An 11001-nucleotide genomic window follows, 5' to 3' on the forward strand; every position below is an offset into this window, starting at 1 on the left:
TCGAATCAGATTGAACGCCATTTCTTATTGTGCAACACGGACTTTCATTACCGGTACCGCCCAGCGTCAAAGTATGCGCCGATTAAGCCTATCTTTTGCGGAAGCCGGCACTGTTGCCCAAACACCGTATACTTATAGGAGGAACATTGAACAAATGGAAACTCTCAGGTAGTCCCTGCCGATATAGTTTTGGCGTGATCTACAATACGCATTGATTTTAAAAGCAATATATGTTTGGTAGTTCATCTCAATGGCAATCCTGCGGTTGCCTCATTTCTAGCTTTTTCAGTCTTGTGACTTATGGAGACTACACTAGGGCTAATCTAGGAAATATTCCACTTCATTTGATACGGGGCGATATAATCAACAGTGAAGGCACATGTAGCAAGGAATAACTTTTGGTCGCTGATGAACGGACAGGAATTGAACGAAAAAAGTTATATTTCCGTGGACGACAAACATGAAGAATCTCAAATCTTCCAGAAGAACCATCAGATCATAGTTACCCAGAATAATTCTAAATTAAAAACTTAAGTATACGGCATCGACTGCTTGTTCAGCGATTAGAAAACGCATAAACAGTACATACATTTGATGTGATTCAGTTCTTAACGAATACTAAATACGTACGTTCTGTTGGTGAAGATTGTTTGTCACAAGTCATTTTTTTTCAAAAAAGGATAAGAATCCGGAGACGCATTGGAATAGATCATCGCTATTTATACTGAGTGATTTCAGACAACGTGGAACATTATGGTTCGTCATCGTACTTCGTCATTTAGTTTACAACATTTTACATGAAAATAAACCTGACGGCCCAGCGCTCTTCCAGTTTTCTGGCAAACATATGCCGCGCTTCCTCATAGATAAATTTGTTATACCCAGCTGGTTGTATTCTTCTAGATTTTGTCCAGTGTGCGAGCTAAAAATAATTTCTGCTACGCGTTACAAAGATCCCGCCACCTGGATGAGGGTTCCGATAAAATAATGACACTGTATGACAACCCCAACAAAGCGTATGGTGAATTAAACTACTTACGGATTAGCAAAGTTTATACCATTTTTTTGTTCGTTCGGGAATGTTTCGTGCAATCTTCAGCTTTGAAGAGCATTCAACAAAGACACTCTGATGGAATAAGCATTGCCCAGGATAAGTGCGTCAAACTTGTTTCGTGGTGTACGTTCTACGTCAGTGCGATCGCTCTGGGCGGACAAAAATAAATTTTCTCCTACACATGGCTACGCGCTCTTTAGCTAGCTCGTGCAGATTGCTACGAAGTTGCTGCTTTCCAATGAAAATCTGAACTGTTGGTTTATTTTTTGCACTTTCTGCTGCGTAAATATTGCTAAGGCCTAGCTTCTGGTGAGACACACTCCGTGAGATTAGACATGCATTCATTTTCAACTTTGCCAGTACCTCATACGAGCTTGCCTCTAATTTGGATGCCTTGCGGTTTCCACGCATTAGGGTAAAACGGAATAGGCTGAATACAACCGAGGACCGATTCAACGCAAATCCTGCTAAGCTCTCATGAATCATTGGGTGCTCTGCAAGTGGGATTTTCAAAACTCCAGCACATGACTGAAAGGTGTGAACAAACGCAAAGACGTTAAGAGATCTATCATCGTGGTTGACCACATGATATTACTGTTTAGCATCAATATTTCGCTGTCGTGCGAGCACCATTAGGCTGAACGCCATATTCTGGAAGAGAATTGTGAAGTTGCACAGTTACGGATATCATGATAACCTACTGCAATCATTCCAAGTCGCCTACACCTTCTACCAGTGATCTAGGCAATTTGGATAGAAACTGAAAACGAGCACACCAATAACATCGGTAGACATGCAGTGACTCCAACCAGACCTAGTGTGAATCACGCGGTCGCCATCCTAAGAGTCGACGTTGTTCAAACGCTTTGTGACTTCCTTCACACCGTACTTTCAAGTCGGTGATAGTCTAACCTCTCTGCTTCCGCTACTCCAAGTTGGGTGAGGAAAATGCCGCTCCCTTTGGCAAACGAGAGCCAGACATACGTCACGCATACGTCAACCAACGCAGCTTCTGTGGTGGGATACGTTCCACAATTTTGGCGCTATGTGGTCACAAATCGTCCGACGCGATCCGGGACTTGCAAGCTCGTGCATTGGTCTCACTTTTGCTACAACGATCACAATAAGTTCGACTTCAAATTTCCGCAAATATCCCCAAAACCTCAGGTGCTTATCTATAGGTTGTGGGTGGCGTTCTCAAGACTGCATATCGAGGAGCAAGACCTCACAATCTGTTGGCAGCAATTGACTTGTACCAAACCATGGTATGACTTCACTTGACGTTTGGCTTTCACTTGACATCTGACAACTTATCGTTATGTTCGGAAGAGGTTGAGATATTACTTTAATATTTGAGCATTCCCAACTTCCGGTCTGAAATCCGAAGCTCGCGTGCGCCAGTAAATGACGAATCACTGGTAAACGTTTCAGCACGACAAAAGGGGGTGACAATCTCGTGCCGGTAAATAATCACATAAGACGCTGTGAGGTTTGAAGAGGGATATACTTTTGAGGATGCGTCACACGCGGATCTCCCAGTATTCGAGTTGCAAAGCAAATGTTGCGAATATTACATGGGCCCCGATAACACAGAAAAGCGATTTCGGACAAGCGTACAAGCGGAATCCACATACACTTTCCAAAAACGACCGGCAGTCAGTTTTGATCCGGACCATCGGTACCTGACGCCAGTGGGGTCGATCTGAATTTCCGGCTGGCCCGACGTTTGGGGAAATCATGCAGCCAGAAAAGTTTGGTCATTTCAAAAGGTAGTACTGCATAAATTAATCCTGCGATCGGCTTAATGTTGAAGCACTCCTATCAAGTCCAATCAATGTCAATCTCACAATCGATTTTTGGATATGCTAAGCCTTACCACCTTAGCATTCAGACCACCGGCAAGCACCACGATAGCCCAACGTCCAGCTTGCCGAAACAGGACATTCAATTTTCGTAAAAACCCCTTCCGGAAACAGTTCGAGCGAACGTCCGTTAGGGCGTGTGCATGGGCGATAAACAAGCATTTTCTGCTTACCGCTCGTGAAACCGTTTTACAGATATTTCCAGACAAACCGCACATAGGCCACCATCATCTTGTATCCAGTCAAGCAAGGACAATTCAACCGTGTGAATGAGGATGCTTCCTTGCCACGCTGTATGACGCATGCAAGGCGACCGACCTGGTGGCATGAGTTAACTGTTCATGTATCATGGATATGCGTCAGCTTGGATTGCGTCATTGCGCCCACACATCAGGGTGGTAACTAAAAGGCATGTATTATCTTCTTGAGGTTCCAGGTGGATGAGTAGCTTGCGGTGCACGTGCTCACAAAAAACACTAATCGCTTACTGGGCAATAAAAGAAAACCAGCATCTCGCTCGCACTAAGTGCACATTAGGCTTCTGATTCTAGGAGCATGTGGGTTCATATTAGATTCCCGGTTTGATAGTTTCACGTTATGAAATACAAACTATATTATCGTATTTGTATTACGTGTACGACAGCAAAATAGGAATTTCCATTGGAAATGTGATATCTTCCGGCATACAGAAAACGCTTGGATCACACTGGGGACACTTTTCGACGGCCTCTTACCTCCAGATGACAGAGATGTTGCTTTATTGATTGAGTAAAAGAAAAAAATGGATATGGCCATTTAAATGAACGCAACGAGAATGAACGTATTGGTTGCCATATTCTGTTCAGATATACCGAAAAGTCAGCAAGCCAGTTCAGTGTATACCTTTCACAAAATAGTTTTTTGTTGGAGTGAAACGGATGCCACGAATTGAGAAAGAAGCACGACTAAGTTTGTTAGAATGCAGGGAGCGTATGGCTCTGAAAATCGAAAAAGCAGCTAGCTAAACATTTAGCTCCTCATTAGATCAACATTCATGTGTGAAAAAAACTCCATGGAAGTGTGATTCTTTATACGAGTTTTTCATGTAAACAAAGCCCTTTTCTACAATAACTTGCAAATAGTCCAGCCATTGTGATCCCGGAAACCAGATGGGCATCGGCCAAACCATTTATTTCAACTGGATGTAGATTTGCAGGAAAGAATACATGCAGTAATTTCTTGTCACTGCCGGTTGTAGAGCGGCCCAAACGTTTTGCCTCATAGGGGATATTTAACCGGTGGCAATGTATTCCGCGAACTATGCATTGGTTGTGTACCAGTCTTTAAAATTCACCAAGATAGCAATTAGAAAGGACCACCTGATGGTCGTCAGTTGTGGAATATTTGCTCACTTATATTTTATCAAATTCTGTGGCGCATTTCTGCATTATGTTCTGCATTATGTTCTATTGTCTAATGCTAGAGTGTTAACTGAAAATAAGAAATTTAATTGCATCTTAACTCAAACGTTAATTGTCATGACTCATCCCTGTGCGCAACAAGGTTGACCGTGAAATTAGTGTTAAAAATTGGGGAGTGAAACAACTGTTCTACGTTATCTAATATAATGTTCTCACTTGAACGAGCCAACGTCACCAGCAACACAAATAGTATATTGCGCCTGGTGAACCACATTGCACAACCACAGCCTGCTGAAATCTAACATCGCCTTCGCAACTAATGGAATATATTTCTAGTGGCCAGACATATCTATGCGTCATCATGTGTGGTTGTCATTTATGCTGCAATAGGGCTACCAATATAATCGTTTTCATTGGTTCCTTTTGTAGTTAAGCATCACGAATTAACACAATCTTTGTAAGCAAGATAAGTTTGGATTTATTCCGCGGCTTACGTAAGCACTACCTAGAGACATGAGCAGCACTTCAGTCCACTGCAACAACCAAATAATTGGAGTTTTTAGTCTTTGATGGGAACAGGATCTGGAAGAAACCACCTAATTTTGTCAAAATGTGAGACACGCGGCTATTGTTGATTATCGGTAGAATCGATTGTCGCGCACGGATTTAGGGCGCTCTGAGTCTTCCAATTGTGCATCATTCAAAAGTCTGGTGCCAAGTTTCGTTCGTAGGTTAGTACCAAAACAACCAAGTTGGTTGAATTTATCTGATTTAGTTCATATTTAACGAGGCGTTTTGAGGTTCAAAATCCATGTTTTTATCAACCGATCCCAAAGGCCTTGCTGATGTCCACAACTTCGCTGTATTACAATAGAGCACACAGTTCCACGAAATAATCTAGGTAAGATTTCGGAAATCCATTCCACACGAATTTTGTTTTGACACCTATCGCCGGTTTCCTACAAAGTAAGAAACGAAACTTCATGCAATAAAACTATATCCAGATAATTCACGACGAGATAACCTCGCATGTCCATCGAGGAGACATAGGTAGACGCAGATGTTTTCATCCCATAAAAAATAGCGAGATAAGCCAGCTTCGGGCAGAGCGTAGTCACTGACTGCACCAGAACATGTGTATGGTTGCATCAGATAAGTGTTAAAATTGGGCAAATGCCTTCTCCTTAGGAGTAAACGATTGCACAAAATACACCAAATTGCAAATTACACCAAATTCTTGATCTACGGAGCTGTTTTGCGTTGACCGCGTCGTTACACTGGATGCGACATTTATGGCGAATTTGCAAGGTAGACACAAAAAAGCCAAGACAGGTTGGTGCTTTATCTTAGGTTTTTATAATCCATCTTCTACAATCACAAAGTAAACTTTCAAAAGTATCGCTCAATCTGTTCCTCCGAATAGACTATCAAATTAGTTGGCGGGACACTGCAAGATGGATTTAAACCAATGAAAGGACAAAGCGATTATTGAGCACTATCACTTAGGCCTAACACATTACAAAAGGAGGAATTCAATGCCAATCATCACCTTCAGAAAACTTCACCTGAAATTTGCGAAACCCGCCTTGCAAGAGACTGAGAATCCCAAAACAAGCTGGCAAATTGTAGAACCGGAGATAATTTTCGAAAGCGCTGTTTGAAGTTGATCAAATAATCCCCATTGTTTGTAGCCTAATGCGAAATTGTTATCATTCAAGGGAACAAACTTGTGTTCAGCAGACATATTAATGTGTTTCATCAGAACCGAATCGCCCGAAGAGAAGCAAACAAGACGGCTGAGCAGGCCATATCAATTCGGCAAAACCATTAACCTAACACATTAAATTCTACTGGGTATTCCACGGGAATTTTTTCGCGGCTGTTAGTGATTGTACGGCCGGAGAACTCGCATCAAAACAGCGCACCGATGTCATTATCATGCACTCTGTTGGTCCTCTGAACCCACTTATGCGGATTGTACACAGAAGCTGAAATTTGGGCGAAACCAGGTAGGTATATTTTCCTCACCTGTTAAGAATATGGGTAAGAACATGAATAATTCGATACTTTCAAAATAATCAATTCCCCCACCGAACTAGATTATTTGTTAATCAGTCCACCGCCTGAAAAGTTGCATTGTTTTTCCTAGCCCACTCATGAAGATGTGCATCACAACAGGTTTCTGCAGTAACGAAGCTGAAAATCATAGTTTCACTGACTGTGAATTTTGTAATCTCTGAAGTCGGTGGAAAAAATCTAAGTGATAGCCAATATGCATCTTGGAACGATTCTGCCTGGAACATTTTTTTGCTTTTTATAATGTGATAACTCACACCAACCGGTGACATTCTAAACTTAAAATTGATTTTGGGACTTTGCACACTCTTTTGTAAACCTCAGGAGTATTCGTGGCCAATTAGGGTTGCACTTCAATAGCGGTATTTTTGTTCTTTCAGTGCTCAGCTCTCCGTCTGCGCTGGACAAACTTTTTCTTGGCTGTGCAATCAAAACAAATCAAAATTCTCTAATTATCCGGAGGTGCTAGCCCCCCGATGGCTCTATGGGCCATCTGAGAAAAACGCCGCGTTTCGCCCGGAATCATGGCCGTATGGTTCAGATTACGCGGAACCCACAGAAAGTGCTTAATTTTTCCGTACTCATTTGCGCTGTTAGATGTAGTGTGTTTATAAGATTAATAGCCTCACAACATTGTAACGTTTTCTCAATTTTATATGACAGGAATAAGCTGCTAGAATTTTCCAGATTGACGAGAAAGGTGTAGGTGACAACTCAGGCACCCGGGCTTTTACGATCCTCTATTTCTCTCTCATGTCTCGCCATTGAACAGCATGAGAGGCTTTTGGTGGCGCTTACGAAAATTATTGAATACGCGAAACCTACATCGAAGCTCTCCGTGTTTTCCGAAAATCGCATTTTCCAGAATGCACTGAACATTTTATTTCAACATATATCCGGAAAACCTCAACATGGGTACATACCAGTAAGAGAATCTGTCCATTGAGCCGACCACACCCCAGAACGACAATTAGCTAGAACTGTGATTTAGATATAAGTATAACGATACTCGCGCGTGTGTGGTAGCGCCTAGTTGTCATAGGGGTGTAATTCCGAGAGCCAGTAACAAACAATAAGTTAAAACATGTTTCAAGCTGATTCCCTGTGGTTATTTTGCTCACTGTATATGTGGTACACCGAAGTGTTTCCTGTGCACTCGCTGTTCCAAGGCGAAGCGCCATATTGTACTTATGGTGAAGCCTTTCGACGAATAAAGATTGTTAGCTCCATCTGTGTTCACCGGATTTTGCTGGGCGTGAAACGCATCCCTCCATTGTTTGCTACAGGAGGTGTTCCGATAATTTTCTTGACCATTCTTAATCTGTTTTCCACAAGTGGACGTAGCCGCAGTGCGCAGTGCAGTTTCATCCTACAAATGAATTGTCGTTTTCCTGAGCTGCCCGGTTTTTTAACTCTTCTCGAATTCTGTGTATCCTAGTTGCTCGATACTCCAAGTGCGTCTTTGAAACACAAAATCGATTACTGTGCATGTCAAATCCTGACCACGATTAATTCTTAATTGCCAGGCCCTGTACATACGTTTGCATGGTTTATAAATTTTCTCAAATTTCCCTTTCGTTTGTATCTTACCAATAACTTCAGTTAGATCTGTCCACCAGAGGGCGCCACTGATGTTTCAAGAGAATATTGGTGTCCAGTGTGCAAGTGCATCGAATTGGCCGCATAACGAGAAGACTCTAGCGTTATTTTGCCGAAATATGAGATGTTTAGCCGGTCTGTCCGTGTGTCGGGCGTTACGAACATATTTTTGATCTGAAAAAAATCAGACAAGGATGACTATTGAGTGTGCCGGATAGCTTGTTCTGACGGAAGACGCAAGGTATTCTATCTTATTTTTACCAAAATCAGGCAATGTCTCGATTTCGACAAAATTATACCGCAAATATCTGTTTCATAATCGCTATTGTCCCATGGAAAGAAAATGAATAAGATATACGTACAACATGCGCGAAAAGAATATAAGCAAGCAGATAGATTGAATGTAAGCAATTCATGTTATCGACCATTGTTGTGTACAAATTCAAGTGTACCATTTTCATACGCGATCATAAGTCGCAATCAGAGAATGATATAAGGGCAAGGTCATTGAGATGGATTGAATAATTTTGAATGGTAGGCTGAAATACCAAACCGACGTGTGACATCGCTTTCTGAATCCTAAGCACGACGCGTTCATGTGGGAGAGTGGGTTATCCAGGTTTAATGAGAGTATTTCCAACTCGACCCCGTAGCAATCGCCCGCGGATGCAAATTCAAACGGAACATAACCCCTGTTGGTGTGGTGAGAATACCAGCGATCGCATTTGTGCGATTGCGTTCCTATAAAAACTCAGATTGTGCAGTGGACATAGACACAAACTGGGCCGTTGATCGACTCGAAAAACTTGTGGTGGTGGCCTCTGCCATTGAGTAATAAACATGCGTTGAGCGCTGGAACCCATGAATTAAACGAACGCAATGCCGCCAAAAGATTCGGTGCTCGAAATAATAAAAAGCAGTACCATCACTCTGGCTGGAAAACAATCCATCTACAAGTAGAACTACGGCAAACCTATTGACGACATCTCATTATATATTGCCATTGGCAACCTTCCCTTTGGTGACAAAATCATCATTCCGACCGTCCTACCGTAGTTCCACATGGAGCATTCAGAGAAATGCTGTTATGTTTACTGACCCGGTATGGGTGACAACATGAATTAGATATGTCAGAGCTGTGTATTTTGAGCAGCAGTCCGAGAAGTGCTAAACTTACAATAACCACAAACTTTTCCTCAGAAAGGAATGACGAGCAATGACGAGCATCTCTGTGGATTTTGCCACACAAGTAAATAGAAAAACGTCCTTATTTTTGTCGATGCGTTCAGCAAGTGGCCCGGCAGGTTTCTTTATGATCTTCATTTGGTAAACTTCAGAAATATTCCGCTGATGGATGGAAATTTCCACATAAATTAGGCGCATCATTTGTGCACGATTGTTGAACCATTCCGCAGGTGAGTGATCGCGTTTCGGGCTGCACAGGGCGCAGTTGACTATCTTGATCCCAGCTCTTAACATAAAAAGTTCCATTGAAAGCCTCAAATATTTAGGCTTGACGCAATCCAAAGAGAAATCCACAGGGCAACCCGATGATAAGCGTCGAGAGTTTACTCCAAAGACATACGTAATTAAAACACATATTTGCTATGGAACCTAACCTGACATCATCAGAATGCAAACGGTTGGCTGGAGCTTATAAGCATTTGGTCTACACTTTATCTTCTCGTGCAGATTCGCCCTCGCTTGGTCGCAAAAACTTCCTGGCATGGCACCGTCATACTAGTCCATGTATATGGTTGTAAATGAACACAGATTACTTCCTTACATATGGCTGTCTACAGATCGACATGTTATATTCGCCCAATGTACGCATCTGTCAGATGTCGAGGTATAAACTTATATTTTATTTGTAATAATGAATCGGTGTGTTTAACTATGTTGTCAGAGAACATTGTGAAGTGTGGTTTGCAAGAAAGTGAAACACAACATTGTTAATTCACATAAATGGTCCTGGAGAACCAGACGGCTCAGACATTCTAAAAGCATTACGATGAAAACTCAGATAGGATGCATCGGTGTTGAAAGGTTCTGATAGACTCATTTACAATACAGCGTGTTCCAACAAGTCCAACGTATCTTGTGTTTTTTCAGGTTATAATTGTTTGTGAACAAGTATTTTTGTCGGTCCCTACCAACTAAGAAAACAATGAAGAGGAATAATACATAGGTTCTCTGTAAATTGGTGATTTCAATGCTGGTAGTTACTTTGGTCAAGATAGCAAGAACAACATCATACATTTACACGGAAATCACTGCAAACATACGTCAACCTATACACTACCCCAAATAAATGTCAGAATATTCATCAGCTGCAACCAGTGTATCCCCATCAACCAAAACACACAGCAATTTCTGCTAATTCAAAAGTCTTTAGGTCATACAGATTACCCGAGACGCGATTGGTCCATTTGTCGATACCGCGGACAAATGCGGCTGCACTGCCTGTTGTACGCAGTTGTGAGCGACAAAGCGAATTGGTTTCAATGGTCTTGCGACTTGCTCAGGGTCAATAAAAATTTAAAAAATGTTCTGCAGACGTTTATCTATATGTCGAACACCCGTCCGCATGTTCAGGATGGGGGTTGTCATGAGAAGATGAATTTCGTAAAGCGCTACCCTTCGCATCCATTAGAAAATCGTTTTTGTAGCACTTTTCAAGAAAACTTAAACTTTTAGCTGTAATATTAGAAAACTCGGATGAACCCTAGAAGGCGTGAATGGTACACCTCGGACTCTCTCATCGCCGTGGCTTGGAAGCGCGATACAATTTTCTTCATTTATTTCCACGATAGAAACTGGAACAACATGGAAGTCGTCTCAGCTGTCTACTGAGGCGCGAAACCCTGCACCTCCCGTCAGCATTGGTCTGCGCATTTACCGTGAATTTGAAAACATCCACAATTACACTGTTTATACCGATCTACGTTTATGTTCATTGCACTTTGTTGATAAAACCATAGAACCTAGCCATGGGTGCAGACCTACGTAG

General features: G+C 42.0%; 3 protein-coding genes across 3 annotated transcripts in view; 1 reads left to right on the top strand and 2 right to left on the bottom strand.

The window, feature by feature from the left end:
* The window catches only part of T265_11487 (hypothetical protein), a gene marked incomplete at both ends in the record, with an annotated part of 33319 nt that extends 26357 nt beyond the window's left edge, over positions 1 to 6962 (top strand). The window contains one exon of the mRNA XM_009178156.1: positions 6780 to 6962. Within this exon, the coding sequence (XP_009176420.1) occupies positions 6780 to 6962 (183 nt within the window). The remainder of the gene's footprint in view (positions 1 to 6779) is intronic.
* The window catches only part of T265_11488 (hypothetical protein), a gene marked incomplete at both ends in the record, with an annotated part of 135833 nt that extends 128562 nt beyond the window's left edge, over positions 1 to 7271 (bottom strand). The window contains one exon of the mRNA XM_009178154.1: positions 7218 to 7271. Coding sequence (XP_009176418.1) covers positions 7218 to 7271 — 54 coding nt within the window. The remainder of the gene's footprint in view (positions 1 to 7217) is intronic.
* A 724-nt stretch (positions 7272 to 7995) lies between these two features.
* The window catches only part of T265_15448 (hypothetical protein), a gene marked incomplete at both ends in the record, with an annotated part of 105296 nt that continues 102290 nt past the window's right edge, over positions 7996 to 11001 (bottom strand). Inside the window, one exon of the mRNA XM_009178157.1 lies at positions 7996 to 8165. Coding sequence (XP_009176421.1) covers positions 7998 to 8165 — 168 coding nt within the window. The remainder of the gene's footprint in view (positions 8166 to 11001) is intronic.

The sequence above is a fragment of the Opisthorchis viverrini genome, assembly GCF_000715545.1.
Source record: "Opisthorchis viverrini unplaced genomic scaffold opera_v5_506, whole genome shotgun sequence".
NCBI lineage: Eukaryota > Metazoa > Platyhelminthes > Trematoda > Opisthorchiida > Opisthorchiidae > Opisthorchis > Opisthorchis viverrini.